We start from the raw sequence: 27,010 nt of genomic DNA on the forward strand, positions 1-27,010 counted from the left end.
CCAGGGCTGCGGGGGCAGGGCCTCGGGGTGGAGGAGGAGCAGCATTAGGGTGTGGCATAGGGGACTTCTGGCCTTCCGCATGGTGGGCCAGGCCAGCTGGTGGCCTACCTGGTGCTCTCTGGCCCCTCCATGGCGCCCTCTCTTGCTCGGCCATGCTGGCCAGCTGGAGCACCTGCGTGGTCAGCCCTGAGACGGGTGGAGGGAGCAGCAGCAACAGGGGGGCTGCTGCTATGAGTGAGGGGAGCAGGCAGGATCCCTTAGAGGAAAGAGTTGGCCCCACCACCTGCCTACCATCTCTCCCTCCATTCCTTCCTCCTCCTGAGGCGGGCTCTGTCCCTGCAGGGGAAGCCTCTTCCTCAGGGAAGACAGGCATTTTGGTGGTTTTCTCGTGCCATAGCAGCAGTGGAAGAGGAGCAGACTCGCCAAATGGCACAGCAGAACTCTGAAGTGGCATTTGACGGGCCAATGGTTGTTGGAGCACAGACCACAGCCAATGTTTGGAGCCAGTTACAGAGAGCCAGTTTGGTGTAGTGGTTAAGTGTGCGGACTCTTATCTGGGAGAACCGGGTTTGATTCCCCACTCCTTCACTTGCACCTGCTGGAATGGCCTTGGGTCAGCCATAGCTCTGGCAGAGGTTGTCCTTGAAAGGGCAGCTGCTGTGAGAGCCCTCTCCAGCCCCACCCACCTCACAGGGTGTCTGTTGTGGGGGAGGAAGGTAAAGGAGATTGTGAGCTGCTCTGAGACTCTTCGGAATGGAGGGCGGGATATAAATCCAATATCTTCATCTACCTCACAGGGTGTTTGTTGTGGGGGAGGAAGGGAAAGGAGATTGTGAGCCGCTCTGAGACTCTTCGGAGTGGAGGGCGGGATATAAATCCAATATCTTCTTCTTCTTCTTCAATGGGAGTGCTGTATCTGGCCAACATGCTAAGCCTTTTATTATATTTTAGTTTAGCTAGATTAGAAGATTGGAAAAAGTATGGGCCGGTCTGCAACCTACAAAGCCACTTTGGCTGCGTGCTGGTTTGAGTCCAAAGAATCCAAATGTTTGCTCCAATTCACTATACTGTCATTGGGGTATTCTCCCACTCCCCAAGAGTGTCCCATTTCAGACCCTCTCAGAACAACAAGGGCCAACCTAGTTAGCAAGTCTGTCACATACATCAGAGCCAAAGTCTTAAAGACACTGCTCACATCCCAGCTTGGGATCACTCCGGTCTACTGGAATAGGGGGCACACCACATCCGAGGGGCTCTACGGACAGGGCAGGGCAGGACTCTTTGCTTCCACACAAGCTGCAGGTTGATCATCTCTGAGATATAAGTGCCCTTCAAACATCCTGGCAATGAACCAAACCAGGGCAAAGATGTGGAGTGAAGAACTACACAGGTGCTCTAGGATAGAGAGAATGTGAACAGGTATGGACATCTTGTGCCAAGCGCCCCCTTTCCAGTGTAATGTAGAGGTCAGTCGTGTTCTGACAAAGCTTGCACATAGAACTTCAAATAGAAAAGAACATGTAACGGAAAGACTTTAATGGACATGTTCTGAACCTTGTTGGTCTCCTGTGAATGTAATGTAAAGATTAGGTTCCAGTGATAAATAAGCCTCCAAACTGAAGAAAGATGGCTGAAACTTCTTGATATCTAGAACAGATGTCTTTGGAAAGGCTTCTTTAGTTCCATGAACTAAATACTGGAATATTGCCACTCTTTTGTGATTGGAAAGACTGCTTTTGAACTGTCTTCTGTTAATGTCTTTTTGCTACAAGCTCTTTTCTATTTGAAGTTCTATGTGCAAGCTTTGTCAGAACACTGCTGACCTCTACATTACACTGTCCTGTTTAAAATTTATAGTGTCTCTTAGTGGTTCTTTTATTTACACATATACTGGGGAGGCAGTGCTGGGGGGGAAATGGCAGGTTCACATGCATAACAAGTCTTAAGCCATATCACAGACACTGTTCTTACCCCTCTTGTGTCTTTCCTCGTTGGCTGCTCCCTCAGCTACAAATGACAGCCAGCTCTGAACCTCTGTTGCTTGAAGCTGCCTTTACAGAGAGGCGGACCACTGGTCTGTCCAAATCAGCCTGTCTACCCTGGAGTGGCAGTGAGTCTGCAGGGTGCGAGGTACAGGCCCTCCCCATCACCTACAACCTGAAGGTTCCTGGGGAAGACTCCATGATGGGCCTTCTGCACACCCAGAGATGTTCTGCCTCTCAGCCCCTCCCAGTTCTTATCTCCACCTGGGATGGTGGTGAAATATTATGAAGGCCTTGTGGAACAAGGTATGGAAAGGGACATGAGAAATCAGTGGGAAATGGAATCTCACTCTACAAAGTGTCTCTTGGGCCATCCCACATTACAATCACCTAAATCCCTGTCGTTAATACTATGTCTTTTAAAGTTAGAGTCCAGTAGCACCTTTAAGATCAACCAAGTTTTATTCAAGGTATAAGCTTTTGTGTATACACACACACTTTTTCAGACGCACGAAAGCGACACCTCGAATAAAACTTTGTTGGCCTTAAAGGTGCCCCTGGACTCTAACGTCTTCCTGTCGCTTCAGACCAACACGGCTGCATCTTTTAGTTGAGCTAGAATGTTAATAGCTTAGAACTGGAAGCAGCACGTTACCACGTTTGGAAACAGGGTTGCAGAAAATACGGTTTGTAATGATTATGGACAAAATTTAAATGCTGAAGCAAGATTCTGACAAGAAGAATTGTGCAGAGAAACTTTTTGATCAGCACTGGATCGCGTTTCTTGATTTTTAGAACAAGAATTTTCCTATGGAATCTCTTTTTTAAAAGGAAATACTGAACTTAATGTCCTGCTTTGTCTGAGAAGCTGGGGCAATGTGTTGTGATAGTAATAGGGAGAAGCTGCTTATAATACAGAGGGAATTTTGTATAGAAGTAGTTGCATGAATTTTGGTGTTGTGTACTGAATTTGTTGATTTGTAAAACCAGCAACATGGTGCACTATTTCCAACCAAGTAAAACACACATAAGGCACACACCAAGGACCCCATTCGGCCAGCTGTGATGCTTTCCACTGGCACAAGGAACCGTTCTCTGTCTGCCCCCCCCCCCCCAGTCACACAAGGGGGCTGCCAGCAATGGCTCGAGAGCTTCATGTGGCTCAGCAAGGAACCTAAGATGGTGCTTTAAATGGAAAACCAAATATTTAAGCCAAAGTGAATTGGAGGGAGGGGTTTTGCTAGAATCAATACGCAAACTAAGATTCTGACAGGACAAAAGGGCTTCTTGGAGAGGCTTTTGAAAAAAGAGAAATGAATGTGGTGAACAGCTGCCAGGAATCCACGTGCAAATCATGCAGAGCATTTCTGCCAGTGCACTAAAATGATTGTACAGAGTCCTCCTGCTGTGTGCTCTGCATCCTAATAAAGGATGTGCAACAGCTACTCCTTGGGCTGCAGAAACTGTATGGATCATTAATCAGCATGTCAGTCTTCACCAGTGTCCAGATCTAGAGCTTCAGTGGTGAAATGGACTCTTGTCTACTGGCTCTCTCTCGATTTGAATCCTGACGGAATCAGGGCCTTTATGTGCCACGGCTGCAAACCTCCTGCCCGAGACAACAAGGCCAGGAGCCAGACAGCCCTTGCCCACAATTACCTTTGCCGTGATCTGGAATTCTTCATGCTCTTTCAACAGCTCTTGAGTGTGCTGGATACTGGAGCCAGTGGAAGTGTGGGTGGATAAGTAAAACTCCCCATTGTCATGGATCCATTCAAGAGCCTTAAGAAATTCACAAAGAAGAGTTTTCAAACATCTCAAAGCAATTCCTCTGTATCAAGACTTTCTCAGCATTTTGGTCACTGTCCCTGAATTTCTTTCCCCGTTGGCCAAATAAATGGTTTTGTGGCACACGGGACCATTCAGGAAACAGTTTAAAATACACGGAATGCAACGCTAATTCCAGCAGAGAAGAAACAGAATATATTCTGAAGAACTGTATTCAAAGAAGCATAGCATCAGATGGGTTTTCAGACTGTGGTTGAAGCCAGAAATTACACACCATGTCATCTTACCAGCTAAATTGGGCTAAGCCCCACCACAAAAACCCTGGGAGTGGGAAGCTGCAATACTAAAACTCCTAATTTTACAAAACAGAATAGCAGGAGAGCAGAAGAACAGAAGAGCAGCCCCAGACCCATTCAGCCACAAACGAAGAGAGAATAAAAGCCTCCCCCCCCCCCTATGATAAAGTGATAAAGCATGTCGATCAGGGGCACTGGCTGTCCAAATGTACCCCTGACAGCAGGGGCTGAGGGTTTAAGCATCTCCTCCCGCCATTTTGCAGAAGTTTTGGGGTTGTTGCCAACATTGCCTGAGTTTCCTACAATGCACAAGACAGAGGAGGGTCCATGAAGATGGATGGAAAGACAAGTTGGCGTGCTGGACTACGGGGGTCCAAATATGCTGTGAAGCTCACTGGGGGACTGGGGGTCAGGAATTCTTGGCTCCACCTACCCCACCAGGTTGCTGTGAGAATAAAACAGGGGAAGGGTCCATCTACATTGCCCTGTGCTATTTGGAGGAAAGATGGCATAAAATATGCCATCTTCCCTAGAGCGACAGGAAGAGAGAGACTTGCTCCACCTGTCTCCCAGGAATGGAGGGGGGGAAGAGGAGGGGAAACAGCTGTGCCACTGGGGGGGGGGGGCATGGAGTCTTCTCCCTGCTTTCCAAACCTCTCTGCCCACCATTCTTGGAGGTTGGGCTCCTTCCCCAACTGACAAGCACCATGGCTTGGGCCATTGCATGTGCAGCATGAGCCCTCAGAAAGAACTTCCATGGAACTGTCATCATTTCAACAAAATCTGAGACTTCTCACCCCCGACAAGAGAGAACTGGCTGAGCACAGCTGGCTGGCCAGATGTCATTCAAAGTCAACACACCCAGCTGCATTGCCAAGAACTGGCTGTGTTTCATGAGCCACCGACTCTGCTCTTGGCTTCCAGAACTCCATCATAAAACGACTCCACGTGAGGAAGCTCAAGCTGGATTAAAACTGTTAGTCTCAAAGTTACCATAAGAAGGAGGCCAACACACCCCCCCCCCCCCAGCTTTCTGCATCTCAAGAAACTGTATATCTATTTTCCTTTTCTGTTGACTGGCTGTTCCATAAAATATAAAACACTAATCTTTTGTCTGCCAATAACTAGTGCTTTACCACAATTATAGATTCATATGGGTGGCCCTGCCCGCACCTGAAGGGCTTCTCTGTGCATGCTGGACATTGACCCCCCTTTCCTCCCACAGCATTTCATGCCCCATCAGATGCTGCTCCCAACCTGCAACAGGAGATGTGGGGAAGGCTCCAGGCCAAGCACAGAAGCTCACACCTGTCCCTTCAGATCCCAGCTGGTACTTTTTGCTTTTCACTGTCTTTCAAGCCTACTGTCTCCCTTGCTTAAACCAAGCTATTTAATCCAGGGAATTTACTGAAAAATCTGACGCTTGATAAATATCCACTTTGCAAGCAACATCTTAATATCTAAATTTCCGTGCAGCATGTGCACACACACGAATGAATTCAGCATAGAGGAGGAATATGTTAGAGCTGCCCAGATGCCAACTGAGAGAAGAACTACAAAGACATGAACATCCCAGTTCAAGCCCCCCCCCTCCCCGAAAATAGGGTTTAAAAGGCAGGCCTTCCCTGACCTGTTTGGCACTTCTCTCAAAGACCACATATTGTTGACACTGGTCCAGGCGTCTTTTCCTCATTGTCCAGTAGTGCAGGACACGGTTTTCCCTTTGGAAGAGCTCATTGAGGATATCTGCCATGTGAATAAAGAGAAGAAATGAGCCAACTTAGAGTTAAAAGTGAATTCCCAAGAAAGCTACATGAATTTTAATTCTCAAGGTAATGCAAATAAACACAGGAGAACATCAGCAGGTGAAAACAAGAAGCAAGGAGAAGTGGTTTTTAAAAAGTACAGCTTGCTCAGTGTTCCGGCTAGACCACCTCTGAATGGGATGTGCACTGAAAGCTTGTGTGTCTTGTCTTTTGAATATGTGCATAAGGCATTTGCTTATTTAGAAAATATATCTGATACATTACCTTACCTTAGACAAGATACAACCCCCACCAACTTGTACACATGAAACAGAGCCATTCATGTTTACCCAAAGTCTGCTCCAGTCTGAATTTTTCAACTCTTGACTTGCTCTAAACAAAGTGATATGTGGAGAGACATAACTTCTACATGCAAAAGGAGTTAGACTAGGATCTGGGAGACCTGGGTTCGAATCTCTGCTCTGCCATGGAAGCTTGCTGGTTGACCTTGGGCCAGTCACACACTCCCAGCTTGACCCACCCCACAGGGCTGTTGTGAGGATGAGGTGGAGAAGGGGAGAACGTTGAAGGCCACTTTGGGTCTCCCTTGGGGGTGTGAATGAAGTAAATAAATAAGTGTTAAAAGGAAACATGTTTAGGATGCATGCTGGTGTTAACGGGATACAATACAGAATCAGACTTTTCATTACTGTTATCACTTCCATCACTGTGCTTAATTTAACACACATCACATTAAGTGTTTAAACAGAGCCAACTTCACCTATTTGTTCACGATCAGCATGGCTTCTGATTCCTGGCTGCCTGCTCCTTTTAGGGATCCCACGAGAGCCAGAGAGAGCTGTTGGGGCTGCTGCCACTGCTGCAAACACTTCAAAAGCTTTGGTGGACAACCAGTGTGGCAGAGACAGCCCCAGCCGGTCCACCTCAGCTGCTGCCCTGTCTCCAGACTTCGCTGGCCACAGCCTTTAAAAGCCCTGAACTCTTCGGAAACAACAGCAAGATCCCTGAGCCCTGCTGCTTCTCTCTGGCCCACAACAGAACTCCTAAGAAACTCATTTGTCTGTTATGAAAAAGCTAGTCAATTACATTCATATACTAATCACATATAAATGAAGAAACATCACCACTGACTAGATTTTTTTACAAGAAATAAGTTTTGGGTTTGCACTGTGATGTTTTTGCCGTTTTTCCATAGTTTGTCCTAGTGCAGTTCTTGTTACGAGAAGCCAGCATTTCAGTTTTCTTTGGCTACTCGATATTTTCTCATTCATATGGTTTTAGTCTGCTTTACTACGATGATAATGTCTGCGTGTAATATGCCTGTAGAGGCAGTGTGGAATCCTAGAAAGAACTAGGTAGATGCACACAAACCAACACTGACTGAATTGCCAGAGTTCTGCCACTTTCTTGTATTTTATATTAGCATTTCCTTGACTTGGTTGCAGGCTGCCTGGGCAATGCTGGGCCGAGTGGCCGGAGTTTCCGACACCCAGCAGATTAATGAATCTGAGAGCGCTGCCTCCCCAGTGGCTTTGCTGCCGGACATTAAGCGATGTCCAGAATGCTCCTTGCCACGAGCACAACCTTTTTCGAGTCCAGACCAAAGCTGTAGTGGGAACTGCTGGAGAGGGGAATTGCTATGTTTAACATGTTTGCTGGCTTACCAACTGTATTATGTCTGTAATGCGACCCTGAGTGTGTGGTACGGCTTTGACCTGAAGGCCACGGCTTGGATACTTTCATTTCTGAGGCAACTTGCTTGAGCTGGTTGTGATAACAATGCAGGGGGGCAAAGGGGGCTGCTTCATTGGTAAAGAAAAAGGCACCGAGTGCTTCAAACATGTCGCAGTCTGGACCCTGCAAGGGTATGATTGTGACCCTGAACCTGAGTGCCCCAGCCTCACCAGAAGGGGGTCTTGGACCTAACCGGAGGTCATCACGGATAGGGACTGTCAAGCAAGCTTACTTTTGACCTGCTGCTCCGGGGCCTTGATATGAGTCACCATCCCGGGCATATTCACGCTGTTCCGGTGCAGGTATTTCAGGAAGACGTCGGCATTCCGTCGGGCGAGTGTGCAAGCCTAGAAAGGACCACACAAACGCATCAACACAAACACACATGAGAAACGGTCACTGTGGATTCCGGCAAGTGAAAGGAACTGAGTCCACTTGGACGCCCCAGGAGTGAACAGAAAAGCTGAGTGGCATCAGCGGGGGCTACCACATCCGCAGTCATGCCAGTCCTTGGCACCAGGCTCTGGGGGTGGGAGGAGGGAGTGTCATCAAATCTCTTCTGACTTACGGTGACCCTAGGAATTCAGGGCCTCCGGAACAGCCTCTTGTTAATCGCCTCACTCAGGTCATGCAAACGGAGAGTCCTCCTGGCTTCCCTGATGGAGTCCCTCCACCTCAGGCTGGGCCTTCCACTCCAAATACAGCAACTGTCTTCCGACCAGCTTTCTTCATGGCCCAGTTGTCACATCCATACACACTAATGGGGACTACAAAGGTATCTGTTCTCTTGATCTTGGCTGGTCACCAGAGACCCAGGTTTACACTCAAGGATCTTTTCTAGCTCCTTCATGGCTGCCCTTTCCAATCTCCATTAGGGGCCTGCAATATTTGTTTAACCAGCATTTTTCTGTTTTAATCTCTGGGGGGAAAAAATCAGGATTTCCAAAAAATCCCAGATCTCAATACTGGCATGGTATTTGGATACAGGATTATTTTGGGAATCCCAGATTTTTTCCAGCTCCAATAGGGGGAGGAGAAGGAAGAGGAATATAATAATATCAATAATATTATTAAGAAGAGGAGGAGGAGGGGGAGACGGGATTTCTAGCCCGCCCTTCAGTCAGAGTCTCAGAGCAGCTTAAGCTTCCTTCCCTTCCCTTCCCCTCCCCACAACAGACACTCTGTGAGGCAGGTGGGGCTGAGTGAGAGAGAACTGCTCTTGAGAGAACTGTGACTGATCCAAGGTAACATCACCAGGTGCAAGTGAAGGAGGAGTGGGGAATCAGACCCAGTTCCCAGATTAGAATCCACCACTCTTAACCGCTCCACTAAACTACTCCACAAGAGTAGAAAAATACAATTTTTTAAAAAAGCAGCAGAAAATTGAGCTGCGGGCCCAGCCTAGCCGCCGCTGGCTGCACTCCCTTCTCCGCTCACCACAGGTGGGGCTTTGCAAAGCTGGCTTCTCCAGCAGCCTGGCCTCAACCGGGCTCCAGAGCACATCCCTCACGGCAGCACAGCCAGTCCTGGGGGGCACATGGGGCTCACTTCAACCCCCTGCCCTGCCCAGCAGCCATCTGGTGCCCCACAGAGCTCTTGGTCTGCCCACCGTCCATTTCAAGATGGCAGCAGTTCTGTTCTGCTCAGGACGGGATCTGCTCCTCTCAGCAGCGGGGGGGGGGGGGGGGGGGGACCTTGGTTGAAACCAGCCAGGAGGGGCAGCACAGTCCCATGGGGCTCACTTTCAAACAGGCATATCTGAAGAACAAAGAGAAGCTACAAGGAGGAAGACGCCTGCCCTTTACACGTGATCAGTTATGCCACCTGCCTCAGAGTCACAGCAGCTCTTTGTTTCTGCTCATTTAACCTCTTTGTCAATATTTCTTTTCAGTATAATGATCATTCTGTTACTCTGTTTATGTTTTCAGCTGCTTTATTCCGACCCCCTCCCCAGAAAACCAGCCTAGAGCTCAACATGCAATTTCAGCTGTAAGCTGGTTTTACAGCAAGAATTCTTGACCAACAGTGAAGATTCTACCCTGAGGAAATATATTGGACTGGAAAGTTATCATTAATGCAGCTGCCCATAATGTCTGCATTCCTCACTGCAGGGAAATCAACACCAAGTGTCCTAGAAGCCTTACTTTCTGGTGACTCTGAAGGAAATGAACTTGTTTTCATGTCAGGTAGGGAATCAAGTGACTCAACATCCTTTTGCTTCCTTGACTTTCCAGCTTTCTGCTCCAATTAACTAACTGCACTAGATTAGACAACTTTTACTTGCTGTGCTGAGAAATCACAAACTTACCCTCTCACCCTACTTTGTAGCTTTCTTGGACCTCCTCCCCTACCTTTTCAAACTTGTTGAGTGTTAATTTTTACCTCTCCAGATTTACTGGAACAAGGGAAAGAAAGGCAAGAAAACGACAGGGGATAAAAACATCCACTATCCTGACCTTTTCCAAGGCCAAGATTTATTAACTTTACCCCATTCATATCTATTTGCTTCTCCTTGGGGGAGAGCATTGACTCCGTGGCAGAGAATCTGTTTGGCACACAGAAGGCCCCAAATTCAACCCCTGGCCACTCCAGCTATAAGAATCAGGCTGAGGGTGAGGGGAAAGACCTCTAACCTAAATTATTTATTCATTTAAATTGAAACATTTATGAGTTGCCTGTTTACCTTGTGGGAATCAAGAGAAACTTCTGGCAGAGGACATTTTCCTTTGGAAGTAGAAAAGTAATACTGCCTGACTGGTCTAGTCCAGCATCCTTTCTCACACAGCAGCCAGCCAGTTCCTCTGGAGGGCCAACAACAGGGCACAGAGGCTGAGAGCTTTATAAGAACACCAGAAGAGCCCTGCTGGGTCAGACCAATAGTCCATCTAGTCCAGCCTCCTGTCTCAAACAGTGGCCAACCAGTTCCTCTGTTGTTATTATTATTATTATGAAGGGCCAACAACACAGCATGGAGGCTGAGGCCTTCCCCAGATGTTGCCTCCTGGCACTAGGATTCAGAGGCACTAGGACTGCCTCTGATAGTGGAGGTTTCCCTCAACCACTGATAGACCTGTCCTCCAGGAATCTATCTAAATCCCTAATTTGACTGATTATAACCTCATTGAACAAACCAGTTGATCAAAAAGGCAGTTCAGATAATACAGAAACACAGCCAACAAACTCAATTCAAGACAATGTGAGAATCAAGCAACATGCTACTGAATTAAGCACTGTTTACTTCTCCACATTTAGTATGTTCTGAGAAGCAACAGCATTCGGCCACAGCGACTGCAGTAAATGAAGCGTTCAGAACTTGCAAGCTGAAAGGACAGCTGCAGCTCTCGGCATGTGTGATGGTTCCTGTGCAGAAACCATCCTTGGGTGAACCCCGGCCAGGCTCCACGATCTGCACAGAGAAAGCCTCCCCCAGATGACCCAATAAGTGCATACATGTCTTTAGGTGAGGAAGTAATGAAGCAGCTCATAGCAGATGACTTTAAGAAGACTGCTAGCCGCCCTGAGTCTGCTTGCAGAGAGACGGGATAAAAATCAAAAGTAATAAATAAATAATAAATAAACAAATAAATAAATATTTGAGGGCTTTTCCCAGAACTCTTCAGGAGTGAGAAGCTGTGTGCTGGCATTAGTCCAGACAAAATGCCCGGACTTCCTGCTTGGGACTGACACCGTTCTGGGACACAAAACCCAAAGCAGTGCTGAAAGACCAGCCTCAACAGGCCCATTCTCATGCCTGGCAAGACTTGACCCATTTGCATCACAGGCTCTCGTGATCTGGCAGTGCTTGGACTGGTTTATAAAAGGATGGAAAGGTGTCTTTGGGGAGTGTCACATCCAAAGTGGCTTGATCCTGATTGGCTCAGGTGACAGGCTAGGGTCTAGACAGGAGCTCAAACCACACAATTCTTCGTATATCCTTAGCTGACAAAGTTACCTTCAAAAACGCCTCTTTTTGTTCCAGGTGTTTACTAATCATCGGCGTCACATGATCCGTCTCAGAGTTGGGGCCCAGCTTGTCTGCTCCGCCGCACCAGTCTTCTTCCCGCTTATATTCCTGCTCCAGGCTTTCCAGCACGCTGCACACCTGCCGGCCAAAAGGGGGAGTGCTGAGCCGCGTGGGCTCCGGGGAGGGGAGAGGGAGGCCGAGGCCATCAGAAATGGCAACAGTCTCCTCAGCCTTGGTTACTGGGCTGAATGCCTCCCTCAGAAGACCTGCTACAGCCACACGACTTGGGTCAGCACTGCGCTGCGCTTTTTAGGAATCCAAACTCCTCCCTGTGTGACCAGAGGGAGCCTCCCTGGTGCCAGTTTATCATGGAAGTTCAGTTCTGCCACTCCTGGTCAGTGAGCGAGTGACACCTTTGCTAACAGGAGATGGTGGTACTGTCACCACTTCCTCGTCCCACACTGGCAGCGCAGGATCTGTCTGGGTTGTGTGGCTTCACTGCATTTCAGTAAAATTTTTTTAAGATGCTGTTGGGTCCCTTCAGCAAGAACAGCTGCATAAGAAAAATGCCGCAAATAACTGAATAGATTTTTAAATAAATCTGCACTGTTTGTTTAGATCTAGCCAGAATCCCATGACGGCTTAAAGGAATAATGGGTAGAGAGCAGGCCCTGAACTGAGCCTTCTAAAAAGCCCTGTTGCCTGTGGAACACAGACCCTCCCGGAAGCCGTGTATTTCCTCTACAAACATCGCTTATGCTCATGACAAGTGCTCAGGGACTCCGTCAAGAGCAGAAAAATGTTGGTCAGCTTACAAATACTAATATATAGCTGGGAATCAGCACTGAGAACGCAGCAAATGGCTGGAGTCTATAAAAATGAACAGATTCTCCTTATTAACAGGACTTCACTGAACACAGGCTTTAAATATAAGTAGAACAAAATAAAGCAAACATAACATAAAAACATTTCCCATTAAGCAAAGGGACGGAAGCGTCACGAATAGTCTCCTCCAGTACCTGCTCTGAGGTTTTGTAAAAGGCCACGGAAGCGTTCACAAGCTTGAGACGGTCTTCCATCTTGAGCATCAGCTGCTGCCAGTGAGAGGCCACCTTCTCCGCACACTCACGGATCATGTCCATGTCGTAGTGATTCGCCTGCAGCATGGCCTCCGCTTTCTGCTGCACCTGCAGCGCACTCTGGTGCGTTTTCTGATGAAATGACCAAAAGACAGGCGGCTTCCTTCACTCGTCGCCCTCAGAGCATGCCCCACTCTGGGACTCCTTGTTTCTGTTTGCAGCAGAATCACCACTTGCATCTACAGGCCAGAGACGTGGAGCCCAGAGGTGCCTCTTCCCCACCTGCAGTGAAGGTGGAGTCGGGCATGCAACACTCTGAGGTCACAGGACCCTTGTAGACACGCCTGGAAGCAAGTTGCTGTTCCCAAGCAGCCACAGAAGATGCTCAAGAAGGAGTCTCCCATGAGCTATTACTAGAAGAACCTCGGAGCGCATTGCAGGCTCCCCCCCTCCTCTTCCTTCAAATCCTTCTCATGGCCTTTGCTCCCATGTCAAGCCACACTCTCCTTGCCTCCCCTTTGTCTTTGCTTCTGTGGCTGTAATTTGGGGCAGGAACCTGCCTTTTCATTTTCCTCCCTTTTTCTTCATGCCAATCTGAACAGTCCTGCATTCACTGATGTGGATATTAAGAAGAGGGGGACCTGCAGGAACGCGCAGGGAAAGGGATATTCTATGCCCTCGGGCAACTGCTGCTCTTGCTCCCCCCCCCCCCCCGTGTCTCTCTCTCTCATTTGCAGATTTCTCTGTCTTCCCTTCCCTCTCCACCCTCCAAGCCTCTTGCCGTAGCCAACCAGGTGGTGAAGGCACTCTAACTGTATTCTGCACTCCAAGCTGCTGCCCTGCTGCTGGTGGACTGGAGGGAAAGCCACCACTTCTGTCCCATTCCCCCCCCCCCCATGGTTGGGTGGCTGCAGCAAGAGGCTTGAAGAGGGAGGGTGGAAGGAAGAGAAAGCAACAGCCTCTACAGCTTCTGCACTGCCCCCAGGGAAGAGGCTGCAAAGCGCACAGGGAAAGGGGGGAGGGGGAGGATGCTGTATTTCCTCCACACCCTTCCAGGCCGCTACGGCTTGACTGGCTGCCTGCCTTGCAACAAAATCCTGGCTGCCGGGTGGAATTCGGGAGCATTTCCACCCCTGGGGTGTCGCCCACTCCTAAGCCCAGCCAGGCAGTGCCAAGGCCATGTGGGGCTGAGCGCCTGCCTGCTTCCTCCCTCCCTTTCCTTCTTGCCCCTGGGCCAGCCGCTCTCCCCTCCCTGTGGCAGGTGGTACCCTTTGAAGGCCACTGGCTCTGCTCTGCCTCTCTTTCCACTTGTAGCAAATCGGGGGCAGGTAGGGGTGAAGCAGGGCCCTGGTCCGGCTTTGCCCACAGGCGAAGGGGGGAGGAAGGGCACGGGCGGCAGGGGCCTCACCTAGGTCGCCAAAAATCCTGGCACCAGCCCTGCCCAGAATTAAGCTCCGTTGGTCTTAAAGGTGCTGCTGGACTCACACTTTGTTCTACTGCTTCAGACCAATACAGCAACCCACCTGGATCTATAGTCAATGGTAGGCTGCCATGACAACCCCGTAAACAGAAGCTGTGTATTATTTCATCAGCAAGTTCTTGCCTGACTACATAAGCAGGATGACTCTTTAGGCTCTAACTCTAACCTCAATTGCGTGCTGGAACTGCTCGTGTTCCCGCTGCAGCTGCTCTGCCTCCTGCAGTGAGCTGGCGGTGATGAGGCCCGCGTTCAGCATAGACTCTCCATTTCGGATCCAGCCTAACACCTGAAAAAGATGTGCAAAAATGCATCAGGTTCCCTTAACACCTGGCCTAATAGCTTTTAAAGTTAACTACATCCACTGGTCAACAGCAGTATTTTAAGAAGTCCCCACACAGATAAGAGCAGCCAGAAACAAAAATATCACGTAAAGCCAACTGGTTTTTATTACCCTACAATTAAACACAGCAGGATATGCAAGATAAATCTCCTTCATTCTTCCAGTCACCAGCCAAGCATCTGACGGCATCTGTCTGGGGCAAATGGAACTGCTACTGGGGCTTTGTGTTCTCCCCAAGGAGCGTCCCAAGCAGCTCTGCGCCTCCATGCAACATGGCTTGTTTTCATTGGCTACACCAGGAACAAAACATACCTGCACAATTGGGGGGTAGGAACCATCAAGGACAGCCTGCTCCCTTGTGAAACACGGAAGCAAGCACCTCTGGAGGCCCCACTTAGGGTGCCCCCCCCCCAAGCTAGCTGGGCGGCCACTGCTCAAAGGGCCTCCTTGCTCCTGGCTGCCCCTCCCGGAGAGATTCCTCTGCCTTCCTCCAAGGCTACCTTCTCCCCTCGCTGACTCTCATTAGCCCTTTTCTCTACTTGCCTATGTGCTTATATTTTGTTTTATTTAATTAAAAATATATTTTAATTGTGACTGATTCCTCACCAGTAGTAGCTGTTCTTGAGGCAGCTCAAGCAACTGATCCCCCCCCCCCCCGCCCCACCCAGAGGCTGCGCAGGGGCCTTTTGAGCCGCAGCCACCTCCCACTCCCCTTGTGGCCTCTGGATCTCAAAGAAACCAGACCTGGCCGCTGCGAGGGGGATGGAAGGCAGGTGTGGATCAAAAGCTGCCTGCGCAGCCCCTGGGGGGGGGGGTCAACTGGCTTCAGCCAGCTCAAGCAGGAGCCCGGGGGGAGCAACTGCTGGGGAGGAATCGAGTCCTCTGTGTTTTAATAACTGAAACAACTGAAACTTTGTGATGCCTGTTGCCAGGGGAACCCTGAATTGGAAATATTTTAAATAATAATAACATTAAAGAATTGGAGGATAACAGTTTGTGAGGAAGAAGCTCAGCTAGAAAGAACATCATCAAAGTACAAATGCACTAATGCAAATATAATTTTTTATGTACAACAGTTCTGAAAACAGTAATTCCCATCGGTTTCTTCCAATCACCCGCCATCTGAGCAAAGTCACAGGGCTTGCAGTAAACTGCGAGGGGGGGGAGTATCCTAAGCTGCCCACATCTGACAGCAAGTCCTGGCCACGTTGGAAGAATCGGGCAGGGAACAAACACAACAAATAACTAAACATAGTTTGTTCTGCCTGATCTAATGCCTGCTGAGCTGTGGAGCTTTTTCCAACTCAAAGGGGAAAGCAGCCAGCCCTCTTCCTTCCTGGCTTCCCATGAAATGGGTATTTTTGTACTGAGGCTGCTTCTGTCAGGAGAGAAAGGCAGCTTCCTATTGTTCAAAAACAACAGAGACAAAAACAAACTGAGAATTCTTTGCACTGTTCAGAACATGAAACTGTATTTCTTTCAAGGCTAAATGTAGAAGATTTCCAATCTGTGCTCAGATTCAGGCAAACCCAAAACCTGATGTTCGAGTGAGATGCTTGCTGTAAGCTGCACCATCTACAACTTAAATTCGGCACTCAAATTTCAAAACTAAATCTCATTCAGCCAGTAGAGAAAGATCAGGTATGTTAATATAATACCCATATTAAGGAAAGCAATGACACAAGCCATGGAAGCCCTGCGCAGCAGACCAAACCGTTGGCCACTGACAGCAGCCGGCTGGAGGGGACCATCCTCTTCCCAAGAGCCTTTCCTGCTTCTGAGGCGACAGTGCTGCTCCCTTGCTGGAAAAGGAGCTCAAGCACAGGGCATCCCTGCTGCCAACTGCCTCCCGCTCACTTGGACTTTCCCATGCACCCCCTCCCAGAGAGAGAGTGCACCCAGTTCTGTGTATATGATCTGACAGCCAGAGACACAGGTTTTCATCTGGTGGCTCAAAGAATGGAGTGAAAAACTGCAGCAAGGAATCTGTTATCTCACCAGCAGCTCTTCAGCATTAATTTTTATGTCCCATGTTTTATTAATTTATTGTTTTAACTGTTGCTATGTAATTGTTTTTAAGCCAAACCTATGTAAGTTTTATGTGTTGTGAGCCGCCCTGAGCCACCTCGGTGGGAAGGGCGGGATATAAATCGAAATATAAATAAATAAATAAATAAATAAATAAATAAATAATTCACACCAACTACCCCTCTGGCAAAGAGCTTAGACAATCACTTCTGCTAATCAACCATCTCCTGACAAAGGCTGCTGAGCAGGGGCTGGGTACCGTGCAGTATACCTGCTTGACTTCGGCCTGCAGGTGGCGCAGTTGCACACACTGCTCCAGGTGTTTCCGATGTTGCTCAGCCACCAAGTCCAGCTCCTGCTGCTTTTCGTGAAGGAACTCCAGCAAGTCCTGGACGCGAGTTGCCATGTCCACATCTCTGTCACACAGCAGCTCCACCCCTGCAACCGCCAGCCAGGAGTTAGACGTGGGGACAGGACCAAAGCTGCATTTATTGCATTACAAACTATCACCAAGGGCATACGATCCAAAATCCCCTGCAGCTGCAACACTCACAGCATTTTTATTGCGCATAGAAATCTCAGCTTCTTGTAAGGTTTGTGTAAAACTACGAGGGGGCATGGCTAATGTGTGCGGACGTCTCTAATTTGGCAGAGTGCCAAAGTGTGACGACTGCATCAAGCAGAATTCCCTGCAGCCTGACAGCTGGGGCTCCTGAGGGGCATTTCAGCACACGTCATAGAATCCGGGTCTGCCTGTGCTGGCCACCAGGTGAGGGCCACGGGCACGGAGTCCAGCAGCGTTTAGTTTTGTGTCCCTTCTCTTCAACCCAAATCATCTTCTTCCACCAATCTGATCAGTTATCTTTGATGAGAATTTCGTTCCAGGAGCCTTCTGCTCTCTCCACCCCCCCCCCACCCCCAGGAGGACAAGGGAACATTTTGGTCTCACAGCTTGCTGCCTACCTGCACTTTGTACTCCGTGAGAAAGATCTTTACCGGGGGGTGGGGGGAGGGGTCCACAGTTCAAAAACCTCAACACTTGGGATCACTGAAAGGAGCAGCTGGATCCCAGACTCCAGAATATCTTCCTCCCAAATAGCACACCCAATTACCATTCCCGCTGCTTAACAGAGTCTAAGAACGTGTCCTGGACAGACGGATAACCTCAAAAGCTTTCATTTAAAACACAATTCCCAAATATTTCATTAGAAAGGGTGAGGCATTTCAACGCTTGATGACGCCCCAAACCCATCATGCCTGTTGAGCAGGGATTCTCCCTTCCTCCCAGGCCCGACTGCAGAAGTGCCCTGGACAGATCTGCCTTACCAGAGGCCTGCACTTCATTGACATACTGGAGGAGGTCTTGCCCTTGGTGGATGACATCAAAGGTCAGGTTATTCATGGTCAGGGCTTTGTCTGCGTGATGCTGCAGCCGCTGCTCCGCAATTGTGAGGTCTTCCGTGTCAAAGTCGTTCATCTGCTGAGAGAGCTCATCGTTCCAGGATTCCAGGTCTGAAATGATCTAAAGCCCCAAAGAAGAAAAAGATCAGCAGTTCAGCATCTGATGACAGGCAGGAAAGGTTCTTTCTCTATCACAGAATCATAGAGTTGGAAGGGACCTCCAGGGTCATCTAGTCCAACCCCCTGCACAATGCAGGAAACTCACAAACCCCTCCCCCTAAATTCACAAGATCCTCATTGCTGTCAGATAGCCATCCAGCCTCTGCAAGTAAAGCTGCTTAAAAGTAAGTACCCCAAATGCCTTTAGAAAGGGTGAGAATACAGCCCCAAATCCTTAGTAAACTAATATGCTTTTCTGATAAGAGGGAGGATAATTTATTTCACGCCAATCAATCTTTTGAGCAGTTCCAGATTAAACCATGTGGAGACCCCTAGGCAGTCAAAATCTCAGGGGCCCAATCGCAAATTATCTCAGAGTTGGAGCACCCACCCTGCTGCCCGCGGTCCCTTGTCAAAAGCCCCTTTGACAAAGCTGCAGGGGAGAGACAGAGAGGCAAACTTGGCAATGACACCAGCCGCAGCCATACCAGGCAAGCCAGGCAAAGAGCAGTTCAGTTGCTGGCTGTGTGTGCAGGCTGGGAGGGCTGCAAGCAGGGGGGAAAGGCAGCCTGGGACCCCTAAAGTGCCTACTAGGCCTAATTGTTAACCCACCCTGCTTTTGAGACACAACAGAGCTATATTTAAATAAGCAAGCTCTTTTTGACCTGGGATTATACATTTGAGGTGCAAAATCTAGAACAGAAAGAGGCTCTGAAATTTAGTTCTGGCAGAAAGCCAACAGATTGCTGGTGTGCTTGGATTCCTAAACCTATACAAATTATCTAACCATCTAACACCAACTACCAATTACTGAGCTCAAACTGAAAGCAGACAAGGGCACATTTTTGTCCTCATAACAGCCAGTCTCCAAGTGAAAGGCTTGAGGACCTGAACTCAGGAGCAGGGAAAGAGCAGGTGAGCTAACCGCTTCCTCAGATGTTTAACTTTTCAACGGAAGCTCCAGCTCCTAATCCGGCCCACCCCAAGGTGAGAAAGGGAAGACTTCATGGAAGAGGGAGAGACTCACGTCGATGGCATCTCTCTCAAATATCCGCAGCTGTAAGAAGAGCTCCAGCTTGATTTTACGTTCCTGAAAAAGCTCCTCCATTTGTGACTGGGCTTCATCCAGCTGCTGGAGGACGGTCTCTATGTGATTGATGGAGCTATTGTGGGGAGTCTTGTTGCTGGAGATTGCAGAATCCCTTTTTGTTTTTTGAAGAAAAAAGGGTAAAACCACAAGATGTCAGGACTGGAATGAAAGATGATCCTGAACATACAACAAATACACAACCATTAACAATGTTGTACCCCCAAGGATTTTTATTACTGGACTGGACTATAACTTGTCTGACCATTTCCTAAGGACCTGTCTGGGGGGACACTTAGTCCTGCATGTGGTGAATGCAGGGCAGAGAGAGTGTGGAGCGAGCAACAGAGGCAATGGTGGAGGTGGGGAGAGGGTGCCCCAGGGGAAGCCGCCCCTCACCTCAGCTGCTGGATCAGGTCCTCTCCTTCCTTGATGACGTTCACCGTCACCTGCAGGGTGGTTTGCTGCTGCTGCCCAAAGCGCTTGATCAGCTCCTGCACGGCCTCCACCGACTCGGCATAGACGTCGTCCAGCAGCTCCTTCTGCAGCTCCTCCAGCCACGTCCAGAGCTGCCGGGGGAGGGGGGGAGAATGAGCATGAAGGGCCCATCAGACTGCAAAGTCTTTCCCCCCTCCCCTGAAAAATTATTTTTAAAAAACTGATTATGAAGTGCATATCAATACTAACTATGTACCCCTTTCTAGACTTATCAATTCCATGCTAGAGCTCAGGGGGCCGAGGCCGGGAAAGAGTGGCGTGCCCGAGGGGCTCACAGTGCTGCTGAGATTAGAACAGGGATCTTCCTGCTCACCGCTTGTGCTCTTAGTCAAAACAGCTCTGGTTCAACTCTCACCTTCACCACAAAACCACAAGACAACGTTCACCATCCGCCTCAACCTCCCCCCCCCCCCCCCCGTGGGAGGAAGACAACACCCGCGGACATTTCAAGGCACAGGATGCAAACTTCTGGGAGTATTTTAAAGCCTTGTAGAAATGCTAAGCCTAGAGCAGCCCATGGTCATTAAAAGTTTTTTTGTTGAGAAAACTTTGCATCCAACGACTGGTCACTCTGGCCTCTGACACTCACAGCAGCTTCCAGCAAGGCAGAGAAATGCAGAACTGCTCGCGTGCAGGAACAGACAGGCGCAGCGCAGGCACCCACTGACTTCATGAATATAGTACTGGTGTCCTGCAGCTTACTTAGCCATGTACTAGTCTTGGTCCTTATAAAAGCCCCGTGGCGCAGAGTGGGGAAGCTGCAGTACTGCACTCTGAGTTCTCTGCTCATGAGCTGAGTTCGATCCCGGCGAAAGCTGGATTCAGGTAGCCGGCTCGAGGTTGACTCAACCTTCCAAGGTCAGTAAAATGAGTCCCCAGCTTGCTGGGGGGAAAGTGTAGATGACTGGGGAAGGCAATGGCAAACCACCCCGTAAAAAGTCTGCCGTGAAAACATCATGATGTGACATCATCCCAGAGTCGAAAATGACTGGTGCTCGCAAAGGGGACTACCTTTACCTTTTAGTTTTGGTACTAAGCACAACTTCTGGCAGGTATGAATCTCCTTAAGCCACTCAAGCTTGTGATTATTTATCATGCAGCAGAGTTGCAGACAGGAGGCAGGTAATAAGCTTATGAATAGAAAACCTACATCTATGATCACAAAAAGGGCTGCCTTGGGCAGAGTGAGACCACAGCTCTATGCTGCCCAGAGGTGTCTGTTCTGAGCGAAGGATCCTGCCCAGCCTGGCCCAGCCACCCCCCCTGGGCCTGCCCAGGCTGCTCCTCATGCAAGGAAGACTCCGGCTCTTCCTCTGAGCGAGGAGCCCCCCCACCCCGATCAGGAAGAATCAACATCTGTTCTCTACATTCTAAACAAGGTTAGTTCAACTAGAAGCATTAGGAATACTACAAATGCACTTGACACCGTTTTAAAAGAACACCAAAACCCCCTCAAGGCTGAGGTCTTCATTCCCGCGCTTGGCAAGAGGTGGAGGGCTGGCCCAGCCCCACCAGGGCTCTTCTGCTGGGCATTCAAGCCCCATAGCCCTCCCTCCCCAGCTGCGGAGCAACACTGACGAGAGCGTCAGGCATCCGAGGTATGTCTTTTTGAACTCCAGCAATTTATTTTTGGCCCGTTTCCTTTTTCCAGAGTTCAAGAGTGCAGCAGCATCCATGTAGAACCAAATTTAAGTGGGGCCGCAGTAGAGAGAGGCCATGGGACAGAACCCTGGGCTAGCTGCAGTTCCCCTAGGTGACTGGCGTGGGCCTCCTCCCTTTAAAGGCTGAAGAAGCCAGCCCTCTGAGAGCTCTCCCCAGCTCACGCCCAATCCAAATTTCTCAATATTTAGAAAGCTGTGGTTGCGATGCATAGTCCAAATGCCTTTCCCAGCCCTAACAGGGCTGCAGGAAGTCTTTAGCCAGGAACTCAGCAAAGACTCGGGGGTCTCCCAGTTGCACAGCTGGGCCTGTATGACTAGGAAGCTCAAGGCCAGGGGACGACAGCACCAGGCTGAAAAAAACAGGTTTATATATAGCTCCTAGAGAACAAACACTGATTTTAAAGCTGAATTATTAATCAGATATTTAGAGGCTCTTTCTTTTGACAGTGTTTGGTTCATTCTGTTCTCTTCAGTCCTGCGATGTCTTATGCAGGCGGACTGGCACATCACCATCATCTGGCCCTGGAGCAAGAAAACAGCCCTTCCCTAGTCATTCGGGGGTAAGGGGAGACTCCAGCCCCTCCACTGACTTGCTGTACCATGCGATGTACATGCCTGCCCACCTGCCTGCCCAGCTCTCTGCTGTCCCGGGCTTTGGTGTGCATGCCATTCCGACCCCCTTTGACTGGAGAGGCCTTATGCAGAAGCTGCCTGCACTCTACTGCTCAGCCCTTCCCATTCCCCCTAGGAGAGCCAGTTTGGCGTAGTGGTTAAGTGTGCGGACTCTTATCTGGGAGAACCGGTTTGATTCCCCACTCCTCCACTTGCAGCTGCTAGCATGGCCTCGGGTCAGCCATAGCTCTGGCAGAGGTTGTCCTTGAAAGGGCAGCTGCTGTGAGAGCCGTCTCCAGCCCCACCCACCTCACAGGGTGTCTGTTGTGGGGGAGGAAGGTAAAGGAGGCTGTGAGTCGCTCTGAGACTCTTCGGAGTGGAGGGCAGGATATAAATCCAATATCTTCATCTACCTCACAGGGTGTCTGTTGTGGGGTGGGGGGGAGGTAAAGGAGATTGTGAGCCTCTCTGAGACTCTTCGGAGTGGAGGGCGGGATATAAATCCAATATTATCTTCTTCTTCTTCCTTTTGCAGGCTTGTCTGAGGATGCAGGGGCATGGTGTGACGGAGAGGCTGCCACAGGCTGAGGAAAGGGGGCAGGCTTGGCACCCTCCAGACCCCTCCCACTGGCTCCAGGTTCAACGGAGAGAGCGCTGCTGCCACTCCCAAGCCTGGGTTTGGACTAAGCAGGGCCACCCTTGACTGCTTCCCTTCTGCATGCAATGACCACAGGGCAGATTCCCACGGCTGTCTCCAAACCAGCCACCCCCAGCAGAATTTGGCCGATGCAACCCCAGGGGAGGCAACGGCTCCTCCTCCTTTGGTCCCCCTCCCTAGTCCACTGGCCAAGCAGGCTGGGCACATGGGATTTTTACTAGATTCGAGGGAGCGGGGGTCGACGTGCTGGTCTGAAGCAGCAGAAAGTCTGAGTCCCGCAGCACCTTGAAGACCCACAAAGTTTTATTCCTGGGATAAGCTTCCATGTGCACACACTGGACTTTGTGGGTCTTCAAGGTGCCACAGGATTTAAACTTTGTTTTGGATTTTTACTAACAAGAGAAACTTAGCTACGTGTGGTCAAGTCCAATAAGAGACGTAGGCACATTGGCTTAAAGGTCTGAATTCTGGGAATCCTAACACAATTATCCGTTTCTGCAATGACGCCTAAGGCACCACTCACGCTGGTTTCTGTACTGCACCTATGTCGCTATCCTCTTCCAACTTCCCCTCAAGTCAACTGACAAATAAAGAGCTTCTATGCAACTGTCCCCAGGGTTTCCATGGCAATGGTGTCCTCCTTGATTGGCTCACCCAGTCGACAACATGGAACTCTGGGATTCCCGGCCTCTGCAGAGCCATCCCGCACTCACCAAAAGCCCCGTATAGGTGGCTAATTCACTGCTGGCTGAGCCATTGCTATGTAATGTGGCCCCAAAAAGAACGCTGCTGGATCAGACCCAAAAGACCAGCTACTACAGAATCCATTTTCCTACCTGAACCAGCCAACCAGATTCCCCAGGAAGACCCACGGCAGAGACACAAGAAGAGATGACCTGGCCGTGCGGTGGAGGAAAAAGGCCCAGTCACCACCCAGGCAGGGATCCTTCGCCTCAAACCAGTCATGAACAGTCCCCTTTTTGCTTGGTTCATGCTGACATGGCAGTGCCCAGAAACCGCCATGCCCTCTGGCCAGCAGGGTACAAGCAGTGCAGAATGCAAGCCTTTCAGCTCACACAGGAAACAACGCCAGTGTAAACAGAAGCAAATAAGGTAACAACAGCAATTACTACTTAATATTTACACAGTGCTTAAATGCTTAAATGTTCAAAGCAATCCTCTGTAACGGATACACAACACTATATGCCAAGGTGGGCTGTGCAACCATATCTGATTCCTCTCCATCCTCCAAGGAACAAAAAGAAACGCAGAAGAGATAATCTCATGTTACCCTTCAAATCACTCTACAAAGTAATAAAATAAAATGTGAGTCCAGGGGCACCTTTTAAGACCAACAAAGTTTAATCAGCTTTTGCGTGCAGAAACACCCAGATTTAAACTCTGTTGCCTGCACTTGAAAGCTCATACCCAGAATAAAACTTTGTGGGTCTTCAAGGTGCCCTTGGACTCACACTTTGTTCTGCTGCTTCAGATTAACACGGCTGCCCACCTGCATCACCCTACGAAGCAAGTGAGAACGTGATCCCAGGACAGTCTATAAACTGTCTGGCTAAGCACGTGTCTGAATCCAGTTCTGACTCCACTCTCTAGCTGCCACACCGCACTGGCTCTCAAAGTCATGGTGGAGTTACAAGTTCCCCCCTTCAGTTCATAGACTAGAACGTATCTCCTTAAAAATACCATAGATCACTTGCCCAGCAGAGACAAGGAAGCGATGTAGGAAATGAGAGGCAGAAACAAGAGGAAAAAGATTTCTCTGCGCTGAGTGGTGTCTGGGGGGAGATCCAGGCACCATTCCAGCACATCTGTGCAGCCTTCCCAAAGTTCATGAATCACCGCTGACTGCATCCTCCATCAAAGCCTCTCCTCCCGTTGCCATGGGTACCATCTGAGGAGTTCCTGAAGGTACTGCCCTCCTGGAACTACGCATGGCAGGTCCTGTTCATCAGCGGGTGCCCTCCCTCTGGTCAACGTCTTCCTGCAAGAGTTGGCTGTAAGCACTTCCTAAGTCAAAGAACTGCCTCCTGGAAGGACTAAACCTCTAGTCTCAAATTTGGGCCTTGTGTACCTCAGAGGGATAACCTCAAGGGGACACGAGGCTCAAGGATGGAAAGAGGTTTCCTGTATCTTCAGGTGAGGGGCCTTCGCTGCCTCCTCAAGGCCTCCTGCTGAAGCCACAGTTCTCTCTCCAGCAGCACCCAACTGCTCCTCTGTACCGTCTCCCACCCAGCAGACGCTGCTGTGCTCCCTGAGGCACGAAGGAGAAGGGACAACAGTTAGAACGTAAATGGAAGCACCCAAGCCCAGAACTCATCCGGCCAGAGCTCATCTGAGAGAGAAGGAAGAATACTTTCCTCCTGCCCTCTCATATTCTCAGTGCCATCCAGGGGAGCATCTCCAAATGGCAGGCAGCAGGCATTACACAAACACCCAGTGAGATCTGAAGCCATCTTCAGGCACCTCTTGCCACTTATTTGCTACGTGTTCTGTGGATAAAAACCACATGGGTGCAGCACAGCAGCTGAATGTTGTCAGAGAGTCAAGCTGCCATCGTTCTAGAGGCCAGTTTCAGTTGCTTCAGCCTGAGGAGGACACTGAGAGGGGGTGCTGGGGAGGCGGGCAGTGCAGCTTGCCCTGGACTGGTTTCCTCTCCTGGGGGCAGCGACTGGCTGTATCCATCACAAGAGGAATGCCTTTTAGAGAGAGGGGACGGTCCCGGCTACCTCCATAGTTGTTAAGGAACGAATGTCTTTTGCTTCCTGCTTTCCTGGAAACAATCCTGAACTAGAAGGACCTTTGACCTCATCCAGCAACTCCTCAGTGCCAAAGTGAAGGGGATCTTTTCATGTCCCTGTCTAAATCATGTTCTGAAAGGAACAACCTGTGCTGTTTGTGACATGACACACTCATTCCGCTTTTTAAATTATTTTTACTATCGACATACTCAAAACTTATTATCAGCCACAGATAGAAAACATTTTGCTTTTTATCCAAATGCAGCACAGTAAACAACCTAAAGAGAGACAGTGTGGTGTAGTAGTTAGAGTTTCTGACTACCACCTTGGAGAAGCAGGTTCAAGTCCCCACCTGATGATGGAATCTCACAGGGTACTCTTGGGCCAGTGACTCTTTCTTGGACTAACCTACTTCACAGCGTTGTTGTTGAGGAGGGGAGTCCAATAATATTCTAAGCTGATCTGGAGGCTGAGATGCCTACCAAATGCAACCAAGAGTTCCCTGTCGCTCAAACATCTGAGCATTGCCCTGCAGGAAGAGGGCTCTTCACAAATCTCTGCAGGTTCCCACTTAACAGCGTGCACAGAAAAGATAACAAAAGCTTCTCTGCCTTGGAGTCAAACTTGCCAGGCAGGCTATATCAATGGCAGGGCAAGAAATGTGAAAGTCAGGAAGTGGCTGCATGCGAAGGGTGGCAGGAAGTGCCATGGTGAAGCACTTTTGTTTTAAAATGGCCTAATTGGCAATTCAGTGAGAGAGAAGGAGCATGAACGATAGCTTGTTCCTGGAAAATAACATTACATTTTTATCAAACTTGACAAGTTTGCAGTATATGCAGATGCCCTTTCTAAAAACATGGAAGCCTTTATGCGCCATCCAATCAACCACATGACATCCTGAATCTCGTGCTTCAGGGGGAGGGAAGAGCAGAGGTGATCCGTCTTAACACTAAGAATAAAACTGAAGCAAACTGTACCTCATCTGCATAGGTTCTCTAGCTGTGATCTTGCCTCAATGGGAAAAACAGGAAAATTCTGAAGAAGTTAAGTTTCCAGTACACTTGAATACCATTGTTCATCATATGCCTTAAGGAGCACCATAGAATGAAGGACAAAATTCTGATTTCATCCACATACACAGGATCAAAATTCTGATTTCATCCACATGCACTATCAATATATTAAGGATTTCAGTTACACAAATTGATGGAACTACTCCAGTACCTTCCTATGGAGCCCATCTAGCTTCCTTTTAATATCAGATTCCCTCCTGTTAAAGTGTGTAAAAATTGTATGGCTGTTTTATAAGGGAATCACTCTCCTACGAAGGTTAAATACATTGAAACTGAGACCACTCCTGCCTTGAACATCTGCTCCCAATACAGATCTCTAGAATGACAGTTCCCCAAACAGCCTGGGTTTGGGACCGCAGCTCTAGCCAGTCAGACATCACAGAATGCATGGTGTAAACCATGTGGTACTTTTACTGCCTTTTCTGTTTTACTCTTTACTTACCTCTTTAACATGGGTGTGAAAAGATACAGACATGTCTAGCAGGATCTTTCGCTGCTCTACACGTCTGACGAAGTCCTGGATCCGGTCTTCCAGCTGATGGGCTGCTTGGTAGATCTCTTCAGGGTCACACTCTCCGGTCTGTGCCAGTTGCTCAGCGGCTTCTAGTAATTTGTCTGCATTGGTGTAGGTGTTCTGGGGGAGAAGAG

At 49.1% G+C, this 27,010-nt stretch overlaps 1 protein-coding gene across 4 annotated transcripts in view; it reads right to left on the reverse strand.

Annotated features, from left to right (window-relative positions):
* TRIO (trio Rho guanine nucleotide exchange factor) overlaps positions 1-27,010 on the reverse strand; it is a 287,901-nt gene that overhangs the window by 136,781 nt on the left and 124,110 nt on the right. For all 4 annotated transcript variants that reach the window (XM_060244315.1, XM_060244316.1, XM_060244317.1 and 1 more), the window contains exons 11-21: positions 26,805-26,996; positions 19,504-19,673; positions 19,045-19,219; positions 17,784-17,979; positions 16,729-16,895; positions 14,256-14,375; positions 12,550-12,741; positions 11,519-11,668; positions 7,799-7,913; positions 5,697-5,812; positions 3,642-3,764 (exon numbers count right to left, since the gene is read on the reverse strand). In XM_060244315.1, coding sequence (XP_060100298.1) covers positions 3,642-3,764; positions 5,697-5,812; positions 7,799-7,913; positions 11,519-11,668; positions 12,550-12,741; positions 14,256-14,375; positions 16,729-16,895; positions 17,784-17,979; positions 19,045-19,219; positions 19,504-19,673; positions 26,805-26,996 — 1,716 coding nt within the window. The remainder of the gene's footprint in view (positions 1-3,641; positions 3,765-5,696; positions 5,813-7,798; positions 7,914-11,518; positions 11,669-12,549; positions 12,742-14,255; positions 14,376-16,728; positions 16,896-17,783; positions 17,980-19,044; positions 19,220-19,503; positions 19,674-26,804; positions 26,997-27,010) is intronic.

Source organism: Heteronotia binoei, chromosome 7, assembly GCF_032191835.1.
Source record: "Heteronotia binoei isolate CCM8104 ecotype False Entrance Well chromosome 7, APGP_CSIRO_Hbin_v1, whole genome shotgun sequence".
Lineage (NCBI taxonomy): Eukaryota > Metazoa > Chordata > Lepidosauria > Squamata > Gekkonidae > Heteronotia > Heteronotia binoei.